The sequence below is a fragment of the Platichthys flesus genome, chromosome 11, assembly GCF_949316205.1.
Source record: "Platichthys flesus chromosome 11, fPlaFle2.1, whole genome shotgun sequence".
Lineage (NCBI taxonomy): Eukaryota > Metazoa > Chordata > Actinopteri > Pleuronectiformes > Pleuronectidae > Platichthys > Platichthys flesus.
In genome coordinates, this window is record NC_084955.1 from 9206545 (window position 1) to 9227397 (window position 20853).

General features: G+C 40.3%; 2 protein-coding genes across 2 annotated transcripts; both read right to left on the reverse strand.

Annotated features, from left to right (window-relative positions):
* Window positions 1-1558: 1558 nt before the first annotated feature.
* nsmce2 (NSE2 (MMS21) homolog, SMC5-SMC6 complex SUMO ligase) lies at window positions 1559-6405 on the reverse strand. Its single transcript, XM_062399268.1, has 6 exons — window positions 6032-6405; window positions 5500-5612; window positions 5076-5229; window positions 2752-2843; window positions 2527-2633; window positions 1559-1902 (listed from the first exon to the last, which is right to left on the reverse strand). The coding sequence occupies exons 1-6, from the start codon at window positions 6144-6146 to the stop codon at window positions 1794-1796; spliced, it is 690 nt and encodes a 229-aa protein (XP_062255252.1). The 5' UTR covers window positions 6147-6405; the 3' UTR covers window positions 1559-1793.
* Window positions 6406-6493: 88 nt separating this feature from the next.
* Window positions 6494-18971, reverse strand: washc5 (WASH complex subunit 5). Its single transcript, XM_062399267.1, has 28 exons — window positions 18716-18971; window positions 17807-17952; window positions 17553-17637; window positions 17269-17369; window positions 16514-16706; window positions 16257-16409; window positions 16026-16139; window positions 15543-15714; window positions 15208-15335; window positions 14830-14959; window positions 14357-14469; window positions 13703-13869; window positions 13273-13348; window positions 12448-12558; window positions 11906-12046; window positions 11258-11338; window positions 10955-11056; window positions 10191-10370; window positions 9971-10095; window positions 9655-9817; window positions 9381-9483; window positions 9213-9292; window positions 9000-9103; window positions 8240-8369; window positions 8050-8146; window positions 7412-7565; window positions 7179-7266; window positions 6494-6960 (listed from the first exon to the last, which is right to left on the reverse strand). The coding sequence occupies exons 1-28, from the start codon at window positions 18899-18901 to the stop codon at window positions 6904-6906; spliced, it is 3480 nt and encodes a 1159-aa protein (XP_062255251.1). The 5' UTR covers window positions 18902-18971; the 3' UTR covers window positions 6494-6903.
* Window positions 18972-20853: the final 1882 nt, after the last annotated feature.

Consider the following 20853-nt stretch of genomic DNA (forward strand, 5'->3'; position numbering starts at 1 on the left):
TTGATTTTTTAAATCATATTTAGGGACAGGAGTGTGAGATTTAGTGCAGCTTGGTTGAATTTAAAAGGAACTGTTGGTGTATATGCTTATGAAATGCTCTCCCTATTAATTTCCTTATTTACACCTGGACCTTTCCCATTCCGACATTTCAGAATGTCTCCAGCATGAAATAGGGCAACTCCAAATTCATCAGTGTATGAGTGTGAGCACAGGAAGCTGATGCAGGATGATCCTACAGGAAGATATACAGCACATACTGTAGATGTTTGTATTTCAGTTATATCTAAATGAAGCCAGAGCTGAGGGTGCAAGTCCCGCTGATCTCCTCCCTCTGCATACAGCTTCCTCACAGCCTCGGCCGGGGGGTCCTGTGCCAGTGAGTGAGACTGCGGGAGGTAAAATCCTCCTCAGACAAATCAGACATTGAGGCTTTGAGTGTCTTGGGGCAGCCATTACACCTGCTCTTCTGAGCCTTTCGACAGATGAGTGTGAATGTGATCAAAATTCCTGAGGATATTTACAGCTCTGCCTCCCTCCAAAGAAACAGCATGATGGCTTTGAATGTGATTTGGTGAATGCTTGTGTGTGTGTACTTTCCACAAATTGAACCTTGTTGTAAAATTACCTGTGACTTAACATGTCGTGCAATAAACCAGATTGGTTTAACGGCATCGTAATTCAAAATGAAGCCGAGCGGAGAAATGAATGACTCAACATTGGCTCGACCATTTGTTGCCAGTTAATATCTTCATTGGCAAAATGCTCTTAGGGCTGCGTGACGCACTCTTTGGAGGGAGAGAGCAATTAAGAGCCTTTTTTCCCCCTTTTTTTAAATGCCTGATGCAAGGTTATTAAAAGATTAGCTTCACCTAGTTTCATCTCAACGCAGCCTTTGTTTGTTTCTCTTTGAAACAAAGACCATTCACAGAGAGCGGGAGACGGCAGGAAGTGAACGATTTAATCGCAGAAATGCATGAAACTGGTGTTTGACGCACTTCGTTTGTCATCTCCAGGATCCTGCATCAGTAAAAGGAAGTGTCCTTCGAAAAGGATACGAGGGAATTCAAAGTTGATATATATTTATACGTATAGGCTCATATAGTTGAAAGCTAAAATGGACACCTGGCTTTGTAATTGCAAGTGAAGGTTACAACTATTAATAGATCAGAGCGAGTTGAGACTATAACAACATTTTTTTTGCTCTGGCTGAGAAATTGGCTTACTAGGCTCAACGATTTAAAAACACATTCGCTCATTCACACACATACACATTCAGTGCCTCCATCTTTGACAACTCTCTATCACACATCCCGCTCACACTATGCCACCATGGCCGTCAGGGAGTTCAGGGTCTTGCCGAAGAACCAGAGGAGACAGGGATCAAACAACTGACCTCCTAGGCCACGGCTGCCCTGATAACTTGTGTCCTTGTGCTGAGGCTGCTCCCTTGTGGTTCTGAAAAATTACTGCATTGTGTGTATCTGGAAGATAATAGCCATCTTATAATTACCCCCATCCCAGATTGCAAAACATATTGGACAGCATTATTATTATCAGCAAGATTTGAAGTTTTTATTAAATTAAACAAGTCTGGATTTTAAAACACTGCAGCTAAGACACAAAAATCCATCAACTCTGGAACAAAACAACCCGGTGACTGGCTCGTTGTAATGTTTTCCTGAGGTACAAATAAAAAAAAAAAAAAAAGAAAGAAGCACATTCTCTCAAACATTGTTAAAATAGAGTACAAACCTAAGAAAGAACTGTCTTGAAGACAAGACATTCATGAAACGTTATCGGTTGCTGTTTCTCTTCTGGCTCTGGATCTTTCTCTTCAGTATCTGGTCCAGAATGAGGTCTGACTCTCTTACGTCAGAGTTCCCGCAGCCAACCACAGGGCAGCTAGAGGACAGAGAGGGACAAAAACACTTAACACAGACAGAGAGCTCTATATTTATATATATTAATAAACCTTTTTTGAACGTGCATATTCAGTGTTACCCTTTGCTCTATTCGTTTCTATGCCAACGCTTGTGCATTCCCTGTCTTCTTCTTCTGATGTGTGTGCAACAGAAACACCTTCAAACAATAACCATGCTTTGCGGCGTGTTGAATCAAAGCTTTGATACCCGTAAGGACTTGAATGATGATGTGCACTTCAGAGCCGCAATAATATGGAGATAGTGACGACTGATGAAATGCTGCTGTACCTCCGGTCACACACCCTATCAAGAAAAGCCCTCTTGGGTATAGCTGCTATAACTGTGCATGTAAAGTGTGCGCAGTGACCGCAGTCAGGGCTCAAGACAATAGGCAGGTTTCTTTAACAACAACACAGACCAGCTCTGGGATTTCCTCAGCGCTCTTCTAGGAGCAGCCACAGTTAATTTGACTCTAACATCAAAGCTGGATATTAAAGAAAGTTTGAATTGAGAAAGAATGTTGGTCCCACGCCAGCTCGCTGCTGCCGCCACGAAACCTGACTCAACTTTCTACCAGTCCTCCCAGGGAGAGACAGTGTCTTACCGGCACTTCTTTTTCTGGCTGTGTTTTGTTTTGATCAGGCCCAGTATAGCTGCTTCCTCATAGTGGTGGTTACACGTCTTGTTCTTCATTGGGATCACCATTTCCACCTTGAATACAGATACAGAGCGGTTATATAATGCAACACACAGAGACCATAACACAAAGATGGCTGTATATTCAGTCAGTGTAAATTAAAAAAAACTCAAAATGGCTGGAGGGGTGTACCTGCGTGAGTGGGCAGGTGAAGTTGTCTTGGGTCTGTGTAACAGCGATGTCGTCATCCAGCTCCTCCATGCCCTCTGCTGACTCTTGGTTGGCTGTAAACACAACATACATGCATACATGTATCAACCATGAACCGGATCATCGGCGAGATGAGCTTGGATGAATCTTCTATCCACTAAATCCAGTAAATGTTCTGTCTGTATGTATCTCAAGAACCGTTCAGCTCATCACCTTTACACCCAGCAAGTGTAATGTTAAGGGCCAAAGAAAAGAGGCAGTGACAAGCGATTCTCCAGTTTGAGGTTTTGCATACTGAATGGAGTTTCCCTGAACTTTGAATTAACATGTGAACACCTGTTTGTGCAGCAGCGGCTGTGTAGCTACAGTGTTCTGTAAGCCGAGTCCTGCAGTCTGTTTTTGCAACCAGTATTACCGCTGGTATGTTTAGAATGGGGACTGGACCACTATATGTAAATCAGAAACATCTCCATCTGAGGTGGTAGCAGACGCATTCCATTAGCCAACACTAGTTACAGTTGCCTAAATGCACACAAACAAACATCCCCCACTCACACATGAAGCATTCTCCCCTTTTTTGAATCCAAGTATAATGTTCACAAGATCTATTGTTGTTTTCTCCGTGCAGCTACCGACTCAAAGGTCAGCCTGAGCCCTGGGTATTAAAGAAACTTTACATGCTGCCTCCTGAAATTGATCCAGGCCACAGAGCAATGACACAGCCACAACTCAGCGCACAGATTTTGATTTAAGCCTCCAAGGGCAAAATGTGAGCTTCGAAATATGCTCGACACAATGAGAACATGTGATAGTTTTGACAACGATTCGGTTGACAATAACAATGTCTTATGGGATAATCCTTCTCAAAATACATTCACCAGCTGCTTTCAGACACGCACAGAACTCTATGGTCTTTCTCCACCTGGTAGAAAGTCTGTAGAAAGTCAGGAGAATCCAATGTGAGAGCACAGCAGGAGGTCCCCCCGGAGGATTCACCGCGAGCGAGGGGATTTGTTGCTGTGCATTTGTGAAAACCAAAGTCCGGCAACAATTCTCTGGACTTTACGTGCAGTTCAAGACTGAAAAGGCGTCAGTAAGATCTCACTTCACTTTTCTCACTTTTTTTTGTACTGGGTAATCTAATTCAACTTCTGGGACTGAGTCAGCTTAGGGAAATTTCCACGAGCGCAGCAGCAATTTCACTCAGCGTCTACAGAAAGCAGAAAGTCTGTGTGAGACCGCGCTTTTAATAAGGAGTATAATGAGGACAACAATTAAAGAGCAGAAAATAATAGCCACAGGGTGACACGCAAACATAATTATTCAACAGTAAATAGAGGGAGCTGTGCATTTAAAATGAAGCTAATTATCCTGAAAACAATATACATCCCTAGATTTATCTCTCTTGTTGGCTGAGAAGCTCTCCTGCAAGCACAGCAGCTATTTTCAAAGTCGGTTATTAATCCTGAGTCCACTGCACACTGCTGCCAACTCTTCTGACTATTGTTTCCTATTTGCTTCTCTCTGCTGCAGATCTCTCCACAAGCAGAAGCTGTCGGCCAAATAGCTGACTACTTTATTACTGACTTTCCTCATAAAGTGAACAGGCCTTTTTTTTAAACATAATAGGCAGGGTAACAGGCTTTGATTTGAGGCCAGCTTGTATAAGAGTATTACTTGGATTTCTCTCAGATTACTAAGTGTCAATATTTACATTTTAATAATACACCCCATTTGCCCTCCTTGCAGGGCTGCTGTGAATGCTGCAATAATGTTGTGTAGAAAAAGACCAATAAACACACAACCTGCTCATCAAACAAAAATAAGAGCAAAATGTTACAAAGGAGCTAAAAGAAAAGCTTCCTTTATGAAGTCGAAATGATTATCTTCTAACTCTTTTACACCAAAATTATTAGTGGGCGTTGGAGTTTGTTTGACCAGTGGAAACGTTTTTCTTACCAACAGCCAGGTAAAGTCTGGTAAACCTATCTACTGTCCGAGGCAAACCAAATGTGATGAAATAGAAATTCCTGCTGCAATATATACATATGATCCAATATGAGTATTCTTCCATATCATCCATTATTTCCATGGTTGCAACTTGTTTATCTCGTTTAGTGTTCTCTGTCTCTGAGTGCAACAAAGTGAATGTTCATACTTGATTTTTTTGTATTTTACAATAATTCACTACATGTTTTTGATATTTGTATACAATGGAAAAATAGCATTGAAGTGAATCTGGGGTTATCTTGCTTTGGGCATGCCCCCTGACCCCCTTACTCTATATCCTGGTGGAAAGGCCTCACCTGGGTTGACAGAGTTCTTGATGCTTTCCTTGAAGGCCACCACTTTCTGGTGGCGGTGCAGATCAGCATCTGAGAGTTTGGCCGTTCTCTCTGTAAACTTCTCCTTCACTTTGGCCGACAGGTTGAACATGGCCTCTGACTGCTGCGTGGCAGCCTACAGAAATCAAATATGTCATACTCAACCTTTACAATTACAGTGAGTGTTTTTCCTGGTGTTTAAGACTTGCACCTTCACACTGGGCCCATTCTATAAAGTCAGAATTATAAATTACCTTCCATGTATTCAAAAATCCAAATACACTTTTTATTAATTCATTTTAAAAGTACATCGTTTAGGAATACTTATCTGACCGAATGTTCATTTAGTATAGGGGTAAACATGTTTTTCACCTATGTGATTAGTTCATGCCAGGCCGCCCCTCACCTCTGTTGTGACTTGTTGCACAATATCAACAAAGTAGTTAATCTCTCTGTCCAGCTTGGCACACTCCAGAATCATTGCCTCCATCTCTTTGACGCCTGGATTCACCTCTCCATCTGGATCACAGGAGCAAACACACAGGTCGAGAAAACATCTAGTATTTAGCTGAAGCAAAAATACAAATATCAAACTTATAAAACACTCCCAATACAAACAAAAACAAGTAATATTAATAGGAAAATACAGAACTTTGGTAACAGATGTGGTTAAAGGTCAAGTACTCATGATGCAGAATGGACATTACAGTTAGCTGTACATGTTTCTGACATAAAATAAAATCACCTACATAATCACAATCTATTTAAAATGAATGTGCATTCTACATATCATCTTAAGTGACTATACAACCTCAAGATTTAGAGGTAAAGTATTTAGTTACATTGACGTTAATAACTCAACAGCAGGTTTATTATGCAGACATAGATCAACAAGTTCATGACAGATCAGCAGCACAGCTTCTAAAGACGGAACTCACCCTGAGCCTCCAACAGGTCCATGGCCACATTCGTCACTATATCCATCCCTGTCCCGATGTCCGTCTGACAGCACTTCAGACTCGTCAGTGTCGCGTGAACTGAGCTCAGAGACATGATGAGGAATCCTCCAGACACAACCTAAACCTGAGCTAGCATCACGTTAGCCTAGCTTGCTAGCGTCACCTGCTGCTCCCCTGGTTAGCTTAGCTACAAAGCTATCGTGCTGCTGTTTTTCCTCAACGTGGAGCAGCGCTGTATCAACACGTGTTACTGTGTGATGTCAGGATATTATAATGACAACAGGTTTGAAGGTAAATTAAGAAACCACGACAAATCCCCCGCGAAAATTCAATTCACTTCCGCACTCACTAAGTTCCGGATTGGTCTTTTCAAAGTAAAATACACAAATGAGCATTAAACACAATATCAAATTATCAACATAGCAGAAATATAACAACCAATTATGAACTATAATATTTATTAATTAATTTCATTTGAAAATGGCACAAAGTGATAATACACACAGTTGGGAAGTTAATTCATAGATTCAATCTTTTATGTACAATCTCTTAGTGCATTAAGACTTTTACGGTCAAAAACATGAAATGTAAGTAAACAATTCATTAGGCCTGTATCAGAGAAGACAATCTGGAATTTTACTGTACAAAAAATGAAGGCGTAAATCATGACATTCATAATGGCTGACATTGTGCAGATACCAGCTCATACAGTGGTGTGGTTCACTAGAAGAGAGCCATCTTTCATGTTATTAGTAATACTTATTTTAATTTTACTATGACTAGTCAGACTGTTCCTGTGAAACAAAAGCCTTTGTCTGCATCATTTTCTGATGAAGGGTTTATCCAGATCTTCACAGTACTGTTCTGAACTCATCAAAAATGAAACTGGGCACATGAGCTTCAGCCACCTAAGGAACACAGAGGACAAAAAGTGAGATACACCTTACAATGAAAAAGCAAATACAAAAATTATTTGAACGATACAACACCTTAGTATATAACAATACATATTTTTTTGATATTACTCAAACATATCATTAGAAATCAAAGCCCAGGCTGTCCTCCCACCCCGGGTTAATGTAAACTGTCAATTAAAACATAACATTGAAAGTAAAATCCAACCTACCCTGCGTGACAGTTTTGTGTACTTCACATAGTCTTCCAGGAACATCAGGGCTCCCACCACATCAGAGGGCATGTCAGGGATTTTCTGACTATAATGGAAATCAAAATGTAAGTTCATAAAGTTATGATCGGGATACATCATTGCCATCATAATGGCATTTGGGTCAAGCAAGCAATCATCCAAATGTTTTAAATCGTATTATGTATCCTATATTCCAAGGTCTCTTGTCCTACCTTGTGCACTGCTCCATGACTGAGCGGATGAACTGACCAATAAGAGCCAAGAACTGCTGTGTGTATCTGGAGTGGAACTGCTTAAGGAGGGTGAGGAGGCCGAGCACCAGCGGAGGCCAGTCGACCGGGTCTGCAGCTTTCTTGCACGTCATTCCTGGGAAAATACAAGACATCAGTAGCGTGAATATTTACACGTGGAGGCAGTCTTATATATACCAGATTATATCACTACTACACAAAGAATTTAGTGTGCACACATTCCTGGGCCCTTCCAGGACTAAGTAGTGACATCCAACATTTCCCAGAGTGTGCCAGGTATGGTGAGTAGCCTATCCAATTAGAAACCAAGTTCAAGCCAATTATAGCCGTTACGCCATGTTGGTGACGAGGTCCAGCACAAGTCACTTCAACTCTCACAGAAAAAAAATGCATGAAGGGATAGCAGAGCTACCCAATTTTATTTCTAGGAAATACAAATTATATCTTGATGGATAACAGAACCATAACATTAATGTTCTCTAAAACATAAATAATTATCCGACCCTATTTTGCCTATTACACTCATACATGTACCACTCAATAACTATTTAACTTTAATAGCCTGATAAGGGCTGTGGAAACGGACAAAAACAACTTACCTTGGTTTTTGCTGTACTGAAGTTTAGGCAGCTGAGCAATAACAAACAGGAAGTTGATAATGGGAAAGTAAGGTAGGCGCTTGGTGGTGATGTAGATCTGTAAAACAAATGAGAAGGAAACAGACTGAGAGAGTGCAGATGATAAACACAGGCTAACCGTGTGTGTGTCGAAGTGTGGTAATCTACGCACCTTGTTGAGCGGGTTGTGAATGCCGGCAGCCTCCAGGGAGGCGGTGATCTCGTACAGAAGAATGTTGTCATCTTTTGGGTACGGTAGAGACGGGTCCTGGTAGTGAGCTTCGATGTCGGCCAGCAGAGACCTGGAAAGGAGTGAGCGTTCAGCAAAATAACTAAAAAGGGCTTAAAAATTTCAAATTTTGTTCATAGAGAATTAATTATTCTCTGAAAACTTAATGAACATGTGGGAAATGTCCTATCATAATGTCATAGAAATTTGAAAAATATCCTTAATCTTAATCGTTTTTCCTGAGTACTGTAGAACCAAGATTTTATGGATTCTCTCCTGGCCCATACCACATCATTCCACCAAGTTTCAAGATTATTTGTCCAGTAGTTTTTGTGTAATGTTGCCAACTAATAGACAAACAAAGTGACAAAAACAGTATCTCCTTGATGGAGTTAATAAGGAAAAGTCACATATTTTCCTCTTAAAAACAAAGTGTAGAGTTAACTTATTAATACAATAGAACTTGGTCAAATAAATAAATAATAATTACACATTTATATACTTAATTAAATACACATATCATTTATCACCTAAATGATATAAGTCAAAAGCAACATTTAGAAGCAACAAACAACACGATCTTTACACGATACTTAAATAAAGCAACATCTTCCCCTAAACACCAACCAGAGCAACACAATTGTAACTAAGTTCCAGAGGTATGATTGTGATGATATGCACTTTGTATTGAGAGTAGACTGACTTGTTGAGGTTCTCCAGAGCAGCAGCCAGGTGTTTGGAGTCAAACTTGCATGAGAAGTTCAGCTCATTAGCGATCTGCTGTCTGAGAATCTGCATCTGACCAACCTGTAACAAACACCAGCATTTAACATATATTTATTTATGGCAGCTCAACAACAAAAACAGTCATTTATAAAGACTTTTCTCCTCAGATAGAGTTTACATGGAGCAGTACCTTCATGATGGTCTCCAAGTATGGGCCCCAGATCTTCTGTGTTTTGGCCACGGCGCTTGCGTACACTTTGCTGGCATTAGCTAAAGCAAAAAAGAAAAGCAAGTCAGATTCTTTTCAAGAGGTAAAAAGATCCTGGCAGGTAGAATAATTTTATGAACGAATACCTACCCACAATTCCCTGAATTGGGTTGACAGCACCAAGCATTGCTTTCAAGACATCCAGCACTGCTTTGTCCCTCAGGATGGTCTTCTGAAGCATTGTCAGGAAGTTCTTATGGAAATAAACAGGTTGCCAATTATAATATTCCAGCAGACACACAGTACTATATTCTGACAGTAAAGGCCCCATCAGACTGAGATTTGATTATTATTTCAATGAGAGTCTGGTGATAGCTTTGTCTCACAGCCTGAGATACAGTATGTTTTTTAATGGGCAAATTACCTGCAGCTCCTTGACAATCATGAAGCAGAGCAGACGGTCCAGTCCATTGAGGCCAAAGGTTCCCAGAGTGTTCTGGATTTCAGAGAACAGCCTGTTGTTGGTCACCTCCTGGTGGCTCTTCAGGTCGTACCAGGTGTTCATCTGGTCAATGTAGCAAGTTATCCTGTGGAAAAGACACGTGTTTCTCTGTGAGCTTATAAATACTGCTCCACTCATCTACACATATGCCTCATCAGATCTTAATCTTCAGATTAAAGCCCAGCTGTTTTGAGACAAAAGACAAGACAAGTTTAATATCTCATTTTAGGAGACGTACTTGGGATCAGTGATTCTGAGGATTTCTCTGCAGAGACGACCGATGAAGGTGGCAGACTCATCCACAGAGGGAAACTTGGGGATGGGGATGTGGGTGGACTGGTGCACACTCTGCCAGTCCTGGATCTGATAGGAGCAAGCGAAGTCAATCAATCACAGTCAAATCAATCAATCCACCCCTATTCCTGACTAGAAGCTAGTGGATTCTTTTAATGCCTGACCTTGGTCCTGAGGAAGCTGTTGCACTCCTGCTCCACATTGTAGTTGATGATGCGTGACACTTCCTCCTGCCAGATTTTAAGGCCATAAATGCTGACATAGTCTTGGATGTACTCAAACGACCTGTAGAACCCGTCCATGGTGGCCGCCATGTCCTTCAACTTGGGCATCAGCTCACTGGGCTGAGAGAGGGGAATATTGGTTATTCGTTCAGTTCATCCTTCAACAATTCACTGTTTAAGATAAGAGATAAGATGCATTTATTAGTCCCCATCACATGCACAGACATGCAAAGGCACACTCATGCAGGTAGGGAAATTTAATCTCTGCTTTTGACCCCAGAACACACAGAGCAGTGAGCGACCAGTTATGGCGCTCGGGGAGCAGATGTTGGGGGAGTAAGGTGCCTTGCTCAGGGGCACTAGACAGGGTAGGGAGACTCTTGGATTTTTGGACAGATCAATCTAGGTTCGTCTTTTTGTTGTCTCTCCGTGGAGTCGAACCAGAGACAAACCAGAGACCTTCTCTGCCCATAGTCCAAGTTTCTGCCACTAGACCACCGTTACCATCCCTGATCCTCACAGTGGAAGAAGACGTGCACATCAGATCCTAACCTTTTCAGTACATTATATTGAGCCAAATATTTATCAAAGGGACTGTGTATAGTAACAATAGTGTAAATATATATATATATATATATATATATATATATATATATATATATATAATATAAACATGAAAACAATCACTGGATCTGATGTCTGACCTTAGACTTGGGGTTGAAGATCAATCCTTTGTGCAGGGCATAGGCCACCCTCTTCACCAGCTCTTTCCTAATACCATCCTCCAGAAGCTGCTTAGGATCCACCTGAAGCATTACAGTGTGTTGGAAAAATAAAACCCAATATGATAACTTTTTTTTGGCTCACTCTCTGATGTGTGCACCAAATGCCTGCCAGAAGGTTGGAACAAGGGCAAATTCATTTTAATATTATGCCACCAAGTAAAGAGTAAAGTGAGCAAACACATTAAATATAAATAAAATCTAAATCACAAATATATAATTTACCTTAATGATCCCAACAAGAGTGGTCTTCATCATCAGGATCCCCTCAGTGAAAATGGAGATGTCATGGGTGAATTTGGCCACCTGTCATCACATGAGGCAGATGCATGTTCATGCACACAGATGTGAAATCATTCATATGTCAAGTATCAGGAACCGCTACAGGACGCATATTCTACATTGACAAAATATTATTAAATACTTTTTTGATATAATTAGTGCATGACGGCATAAATAGAACTTTGCCATTCTTTTAAGTTTTTTAATTGAAATTCTAGTCAAAATGAAAACTACAGTGTAAGATTCACATTCAATTAAAATTAATCCTTTACAATATCAGCCTGACGAATTCTATTTACTGTTATTTAAATACGTTTCTGAAACATAATCTGTTTCTATATCAATCTGTCTTCTCCAATTTGTTTTTCACATCAAAAGCTCTGCGAGATTGAAAAATGTTCAGAAACTAGTGATTGCCTCTGACTCACACACAGCGGATGAGTCGACATCAAAACAGTACAAACTTCAGGCCTCTCATACAACAACTTCTGAATATGAATAAGATCCAAGGCATTTCCTTCCTCAGTTCAGTTACATCCTGAACTTTAAAGAACAGTCCTGTGACTATTTCAACCACAACAGTAGTTTTACCTCATAGCGCGCCCCGAGCTGGGAGTAGTCCTTCAGCTTGTCCTTGTCCAGCCGGGTGGGCACTTCCATGATGTCGTGGATCTGAAGCTTGATGATCTTGGCAAGTGAAGTGAACATACTTTCTGGGATGATCTGAAGCACCTGGAAACAAGAAGTTATAAAAGAAACACTGAGAACCAGAAATAATTCTTATTTAATATTTACATTTATGTTTGAGAAAAGAGGAATCAAAAAGCTTTAAAAACAGATTGCAAGATGCTTTAAACAAAAAGAAAGAAATCGTGTGCACCGACAGCATCAACAAATCCTCGAGCATGAAGTAGCGTAGGTACACATCCATTAAATGGCTCTTTTAGGTGCATTTTCCAAGCAGATGGTGGTAAAAACATGAATCATTGCTGCAGCTGTTAGTGTCTACTTCCTGAACAATGATAAGCAGCATGCACAGCTCTTTTTAAATTGAGCAAACTATGCTCATGTATTAGTGACACAGGAGATGTCTCCGCTCTGATTAACAGAAGCTGCTTTGGAGCGTGATTTACCTTTCTGACATAAGACACCAACTCTCCAGAGTAGAACTGGGAAACACTCAGCAGGTCCGCACTGTTGGCCTGGTTGATTCGGAGCAATGGCAGATCCAGAGCAGATGCCAGCTGATTACACAAACACACACACACAAAGGAAATCTTCTTACTTTTACAAATGAGTATCAAATTCAATCAATAATTGAAATCAGCCGAGTCTTTTCCTGACCTAGAAAAGCTTATTCATGCCTTTGTTTTCTTACACCTGCACTTCTTACATGTACCAGTCAATCCTGCAGAACAATGATGCTTACATGTAAACCAACACCAAGCGTAGGGCCATATCTCTCCAATCCTTACCTCCCTTCATTGGCTACCAGATCAAATTAGGTTTCATTTCAACATTCTTATAATAACTTTTAAAGCTCAACACGTTCTGGCCCCCAGTAATATTACACAGTTACTAACGCCCTATTGCTCCGAGCAACAAGATCTTCCAACCAACACAAGACGGTAGTTTCTAAGTTAAAAGTAGCAACTAAGGGTGACCAGGCCTTGGCCTCTGAAATAAAAGATTCCATTTGTTTTTAATAAGATAAGATAAGAAGTCCTTTATCAGGGTAAATTAATTTATATTTTCTTTTATGTTATCTTTCTTATTTCTGTAATTTTCATATTTTCTTGAGTGCTGTTTCAAAGCACTTTGTAGCTTTCTTTCAATAACAGCCATAGAAATGAAGTTGTATCATCATTTTATCACAAGTAACAATTCCCCTTTATGAGAAAAACACATCCAATCCAATCTCCGTCTGCCTGTATTCATATGGCAGAAATAGTTCTGACCTTCAGAAATGTAGCTCTCAGCTTTGTGACCATGGAGGGGTTAACTCTGATGCTCTCTTGCATTATGGATGTGAAGCTGCAGAAAAAAAACATAATCCAGAAAAGGAAAGCTTGATGAAATCAGGTGAACAGTTCAAAACTTATCTTAAAAGTATCTTCAGCACTGTGGTCTTCTTTATGGTTCACATACAAAGTATTGCAGACGCTCGCTGTCTTTGGTTGACGTTGAGAAAGACATATCTGATATTGTCTACATGTAAGTGAGGATATTTAAAAATGTGAAAATGTGAAAGTATACAATATGCCAGAAAATCAGTTAATAACACAGCATTTAACTATAAAGCTGTTTAGCAACTGCATTACTTTTATTTGATCAATATTTTTTATCAGTGTTGCTGTGTGGCTTTAAAATGTATAAGTAATTAAGTACCTGTCAATGATCTGCCATGCGTACGACAGGTCTCCGACTATCTGCATGGTGATGAGGACTTCTTCTTTGATGTTGATGGTGCGGATCATCTGGTGCAGGAACTTCCTGGTGTCCGCCAGGAACTGACAAATCTGCAGGTTCGACTCCAACTGGTGGAACTCCTGGACCTGAGGACACCAAGAAAAACATTTCACAGAAGGAAGGCAGTTAATTGTCTTATCAGTTATTGTCTTGATGTAAAAAAATAATAACTCTTCATCGACCTTGAATTCATTTTTGCCTCATGAGGATTATTTTGCCCATGAACTAGATGATTTTGTAAACAGTTACAAAGGGCTTAATACAAGAAAATAACTTTTTGAAAATATTTTTCCTGTTTCTAATTTGACAACAGTCTGTGGCAGAATAAAGAAAGAGAAAAGGAGGACACTGCAATCCACAAAGCCAACAGCACATTTCTATCATGTATTCGGGTTATGTGAATTTGCTTTGCTTCTGTTGGCATTCATTGGGCTTGGATTCACTTATTAGCTACATGTATAACCGTAGGCAATCAAATCTCCTGAACTGCAAAAAATATACATAAAATAATTAAAATAATGAGCCATTCTAATCAGGGTGAGGTAAAGATAGAGGTATCATTATGTTGCTCACCTCAACCAGAGCCTGTATGAGCTGCACCGTCTTCCTCCCGGCAGCCGTAGAGTCCTCGTAGTTTAAAGACTCGATCTGCTTTGAGATTTCTCTGAACCAGGCTTGTAGGTTCTCTGTGAGGAGTAAAGTAGACGTGCATTACAAGCAGAGAAAGAGTAATATCAAAGTGTTTCACAAGTGGCAGTTAAGAAAATGTCTCTCTCCACAAAAGCTAGTCACAATGACTCAAGTAAACATGACTGATTGAATCCACCTCTCCCCACGTGTTCCTTTTATGCAGTTTTTCTGTGATGTTTTACTACTTCAACATTTTCCTCTGGAAAGTGTCAAGGCTAAACTATTTTTAATATTTGTGCGCCAACAGTGCAATATTCTATGACATCAAAACACAAACCCCTGCATTGTGGAAGCTCCTTGTATCTGATACTACTTTTTGCTGAGTGTGCAATCCTTCACCTCATCCAATGTCTCACCGTTTTTCTCCACCCTGGTGAGCGGTTTGACACCGGAGAAGACTTCGGCCAGCTCCATCATTCTCTCTGATCCCTCATTCTTGTAGCTCTCCCATTTGATCTGCTTCTCTGACAGCATCTGCTTGAACATCTGGAAGAGGGACAACGCAGATGCTGAGTCGACGAGGAGGGACTAGTCACATGAGTTGTGTAATGACAACATTAAATGTGTGTCCTTTCTTGTAGACAGACTGCCAAGCCATATGCTGGCTCACCGTATGCTAATAGAAAACAGAGCAGACACACCTAGCGGCTGGCTGGATCACTTTGGAATTACTCTGACACAAATTTCCCACTGTCAATGCTCACTTCACATTTTCCAGTGTTGATGTCTCTCACCTCTTTTAGCGTGAACTCAAACTGGGCGGTATCGAGCAGAAGCTGGAAAAGGATCCTGGGTTTGTACTTGGAGTCGTTGAGCACTTGATCTTTGATCTGACGAAGACGCTTGTTGTTTGGGTCGTAGGCTATAAGACAAATTAATAATCTATTTTCATAAACATCATCTTTTCAACAGTAAAGTCACAAATCTGGAACTCTGAAGCAAAGTACTGATCTCAGCAAAATCAAAACTAAGGTGAAATTCAGGCTGCTTCGGTACTGTAAAACTTTAATTACTTATCTTTGAAGAAGCTTTTTCGGGGTTTTAAAGTTAAGAAAATTTGAATTCGCACCAGACTCTGCAGAGTGCAGCATCAGCCAGCGGATGGCGACGTTACAGTCCCTCAGACAGTTGAGCAGTTTGGGAATGTTGTCCAGGATGATCTCCTCCCTCAGGAAACCTTCCTTCAGCAGCTGCTGCACCTGAGGCCTCAGGGACTCCATGCCCGCTGCATATCTAGATGCCTAAACACATTGATGGTGTTTTTATTATGAGGGATATGGTCAAAAGTGTGCTATGAGAGAAGACTCCTTCAAAATCATGATACTGCGCAGCTAATTTCGATTCAAGTTCATTGATTTATTCACCTTCTCTTCAACTAACTTATCAAGCGAAGTATAAAAAGGTCTTTCTAAAGTATCTGATGTGATAAATATCCTTTTGTATTAATTTAGATTCTGCATAGACAGTCATAGACTAGATGACTTCTTACTTCTGTAAAAGGGAAAAAGCTGGAGATTGTGTGAGACTGAAACTCTCACTTTTGTATTCATACCTGCTCTTTGATATTAGCAGTTTCCAGAGTATAGTTGAGAGCAGTCTTGGCAGCTTTGTACGGTTCCCAGGCCTCTACCAGGTTCACTGTGATCCCCATGTAGACACTGATAACCTGGATACAGGCAACACACACACACACACAAAGTTCAACTCAGTGCAACAGTGCAAATGAAGATTAGAGGCATACAGGATGTCCATTGAACAGTCCTGTTTTTAACAAACATCTCACCCAGTTGTCAGGGAAGTACTTGTCCACTATCTCCCTCATCTTGGCCTGCTGGGTCTGCAGTATGGAAGGGCTGAAGTAAAGGCAGACATACAGCATGGCTGCCTGGTTAGCAAGCGCTGTGCTACGATGCTCTGGCAGAGGGTACGCAGAAACCTGGGAGGACAATTTGAAACCAGTCATTCCCATTCAAGTTGTAACAGTCTCATACAAATTCAGTACCTCCTGCAATAAGTCTAATGATCTCAAATGTTTCTTACTTGATTGTAGATGTCGTCAGAGCGCAGCCTCCCAATGACCATGCTGATGAAGGTGTTGCTGATGGGAACTCTCTGGAAGTAGCTCTCTGGGTAGTTGGCCGGACGTTTGGCTCCAGGCTGGCTGGAGAAGCCGGTGCTACGGAGGAGCTTGCAGATGTCGTCAAGGTTGGAGTCTCCTGACGAACGCGCAGCGCTACAAAAAAAAGTGAAACAATACATTGAGATTTGATAAGAACTCAGAAAAATAGGTAGTTAATAATAAAATAATAACAAATTGTAATATTACAAAATAATAAAAGATAATTGTCAAAGCACCAGATGTAGTTGTTTATGTAATAAACCAAAATCAACAAACAATATATTTATACACTATGTCATTCAAATCTGCCTTACAAAGGCCAACTGCAGTAACTACATCTGATCAATACTGAGTTAAAAATGGAAATGGACTTTGGGGTAATTGGTCGGATTATTGTCGTTATTGTCCTTAGCCCAAAAACAATTCCTAAAAAGACATTAAATGAAAGCTTTACTACTAATCTAACTCCAGCATATTTGGCTGGTCATTTAAGTGCATTTCACTGTTTGCATAGTTAATGCACTTGGCCTATGCAGGGTAGAAATATTAGCATGTTAGTAAAGTAATGTTTTTGTAAATGTAAACATTGCAAAGAAACAACAAAGTTAATGCTAGAAATTATTAAGACAGAGGTAAAAAAAAAAAATTGGGGGGGGGGGGGGATTCATAAGCTCACCTGTATCTATAGTAGGAAACAAGCATCCTCTCTCGGACCTCCCCTTCAATCTTTTGGTCAATGACCAGCAACATGACTCCGTACAGATACAGAGCTTCACACTGTGTGGAAAGGCAAAAACAAAAACACAATCAACTTAAATCCTTGTGCAGTCTCTCTTTAATTAGGTTGGATGTGTTGATTACTGCTAATTAAAGTTGATGTTTACTTATAAAAGATGTTACATTGTTTTATTCTTGTAATGTTGAGAAAAATTAAACCTGATTTTCATATGTATTACTCACTAGAAGCTGTTTTCCATCCTCATTTAGAAGCACAGTCTCCAGGGTCTGCTGAATATAAACACCCTCATGTAGGTCATCCAAATATCTGGAGGAGAGAGGGAAATAATATCAAATCAGCTTGTAACATAGAGGCTTGATTGTGTTTTGTGTTCTTTAAAAAAGGAGAAAGTTTGATGATGTGTGCATCAATCTCAGTTCTCACTGAACTACAACTGAACTGAACAAAACCCCTAAGTAGCCCAGTCCTGTCTTACCTGTTGAGATCCACTATATATTTGTGGGCACTCTCGAAAGCCAGATAGAACCTCGACAGAATCTCAATGTTGTTCTCTCTAAACTCTTCATCCAGGTCTTGAAGGTCGGGTTTGGCTTCCAGCTTACCTTCGTAATACTCTGGACCCTGGGGAGGAAGCAGCATCGTGAAACAATGCAATCAAAGTGCAATCGATACCTGTGTCTTTATCAAGATTAACACCAAGCTACCAACAATGGGGGAAAGGGTGATAGAGTTATCTCAATTAGGGAACTATTGCTACTATATATCATTCAATGAACTACAGCTCTGAACTCTGGGAAAACCTACAGCGGTTAATCAAAGCCAGAACAAAATATGAACTCACTCAACTTTACAACCATTAAATAATAACACATAGTCATAATAAAAGGGTCTTTAAAGATACTTCATTAATCCCAAAGGCAATTTAGTTTAAGGTTATTAAAAGAAGACAACAATAAAAGATACAGACATGCACTGACCAAAATCCACAGAAAAAAATAACACAACTTCAAAAAAGAGCTGTTTAGTTGTGTTGAGCTGCAATTTCTATCAAAAATACTAAAAGTTATAACAAATAAGTTGTCACATAGTAGATATAACATAATTGTCCTGAAATGGCTTCACCAGGTGAATGGCCCAGGAATGAATGAAGCCTTGTGCCAGTTGGTTTAGCACCTGGGGAGAAAAAAAGACTCGGCTCAAGAGGGAGCCTGGTGAACTGGGTTTAGAGAAACTGGGTTGTGTGTGTCTCTCATGTCATGGACCTAAAAGGGAGACCAGGCTACAAATTCGGAGATGTAATAAAATGATTTGATATAAAGTATCCTCCTCTCGGACCACAGGGGATTCCTTCCTTAACTATTTACAGTAAAAAATGTTACGGTACCTTGAAGTAGCTGAAGTCACAGATAATGTCTCCATATTTCTGCTGATCACTTTTGTCCTTGAGCCTGAAAACTGGAGGGATGAAATCAGAGAGGCGGAGGAGCTCGGCGATGATGGCGTTTCCTCTGGACACTATCCTGAGGATGGCTTGGCCACACAGGTTGTTCTCTGCCAGGAAGTCCACCATCGCGGCTGGAGGAGGAGGAGGAGGAGGCACAAAGCAGCCACACTCTATGAGGGGGTTTCAGCAAATTTTGCAACCTTCAGTAAATAAGAGAGAAGAAAAGCAGGGTGTTTGAATACAACAGGCAGTTTATTTGAATAGTTCAACCACTCATGCTCGCCTGCACCTTGTCTGGTCCTGAGATCTCTGAGGGAACATGCATGTCCGCACCGCACCGCACCGCACCACACAAACACACACACACACACACACACACACACACACACACACACACACACACACACACACACACACACACACACACACACACACACACACACACACACACACACACACACACACACACACACACACACACACACACACGATATTACCTATGGTCCCATCAGTCTACATTAAGACCTAAACTATCTGCAGCATTTAGCACAGCCCGGTTAAATAATGTCCACGTTTCTTGGTGACCCATTAAAACGCATGTAATGCACTTGTTTAGCTTCTTAGAAAACAGTTACTTTACAGTCGAGCATTAGCTGTTAGCATTGCCTATGACTGCAAAGCTAACGTTAGCATCCAGCCTGCCAGATACCTTCACGAGTCTCTCTACTGCAGACGACCACACATGAAGAGATGTAAACTAACATGTGTCTGTTTTGATATTCAGATGTAGAAATGTATAAGTCTGAGATAACAGCAAAAGCAGACTTGCCTCTGTTGATGATAATTCCTCCCCTGTTTACTTCCTCATGACTGATCATGTGACTCTACCGCGGGGTCTGTTTGATTCGGGATGTTCAACGTACCGGAGACGGGCGGGGGCATCTGTGTACAGAGGTTTGACTGAAGCCATTGTCATATCGTAGAACCAGCTATATGAAACTATAAAACATTTAAATCGAAGCAAAAATAAATACTACAAAAACAAAAAAATAAAAATACTTTGTGTACATCATTTTTTAAGTGAAGGAACTACACATTCCATATCCCATTGCAATGATCTCTTTTCAGCGACTTCCAACACTACTTGTTGAATTTAAACTTGTTGTTAACACAATGTAGCAATATGTTGTCGTTGTATTTATCCAAACTATTATTATGTCATTTATAGTATAGTTAAACCTGGACCATAAATTAAGAAATGAAGCCCAACTCAGCCTCTTATGGAGAGGTGAAGACTGACAAAGGGATCACTTTTATGTTGGATGACAATACTGATTTATGATCAAAACCTAAGATACATCCTGACAATGAGATAAAGGAGAAAATACATTGTCAGACAATACAAAATGTTTTCGATTCATTTGAAATCTATTATTTTACACAGATCTGTTTATCATTAAAAACTTTCCACAGGATAAGTGTCAAACAAAAAAATCAATCAATCAGACTTTATTTATCAAGCACTTTTCATACAAACAAAAAGAAATACAAAATGCACACAAACACACATGCACACACACAGTATGATTACATAGCACAATATTATCTCAGGGCTTACTGGGGCACTAAAGATCCCCTGAGGGAACTTTATCTCACAGATCTTTAGGACTTGTACGTGTACCCACAGGCAGCTGTCCAGATGAAGTGCCAGCAATCCCAGCTGCTCATACACACCTGCACCCCACACAGGAGATGTAGCAAAGAAACACTACTAGAACTAATCAATTTTTTAAAGAGACAAATATCGAAATTTTTAAATAAAAAAAGTAAACAAAAGAGAAATGAAAGTATGATAAAATGATGAATACCTCAGAGAGAATAGATGTTTGTTATGTTGGTTCACACACTGTCAATGAATGAACGGTGAATTAAATCAGGGTCAGAGTTATTTGGTCTACGTACATGTGTCTCTAGATGGCGACAAAGATCCATTTTACTCTGAGTTCATCTCTCTCACTGCTGCTCCACCACACCGAGGGTCTCTGCGTGCAGATCCCACAGCAATGCAGTGATTCTCA

Excerpts from the sequence above, each read along its gene's own strand:
- washc5 (XM_062399267.1), bottom strand. The coding sequence starts at position 18,901 with ATGGTGGACTTCCTGGCAGAGAACAACCTGTGTGGCCAAGCCATCCTC. Across the intron at positions 17,638-17,806 it reads TATATAGTGGATCTCAACAG|ATATTTGGATGACCTACATG; the intron begins GTAAGACAGGAC and ends TCTCTCCTCCAG. Across the intron at positions 6,961-7,178 it reads ACACAAAACTGTCACGCAGG|GTGGCTGAAGCTCATGTGCC; the intron begins GTAGGTTGGATT and ends TGTGTTCCTTAG.
- nsmce2 (XM_062399268.1), bottom strand. The coding sequence starts at position 6,146 with ATGTCTCTGAGCTCAGTTCACGCGACACTGACGAGTCTGAAGTGCTGT. Across the intron at positions 5,230-5,499 it reads TGCAACAAGTCACAACAGAG|GCTGCCACGCAGCAGTCAGA; the intron begins GTGAGGGGCGGC and ends TGATTTCTGTAG. Across the intron at positions 2,844-5,075 it reads CAAGAACTCTGTCAACCCAG|CCAACCAAGAGTCAGCAGAG; the intron begins GTGAGGCCTTTC and ends TTGTGTTTACAG.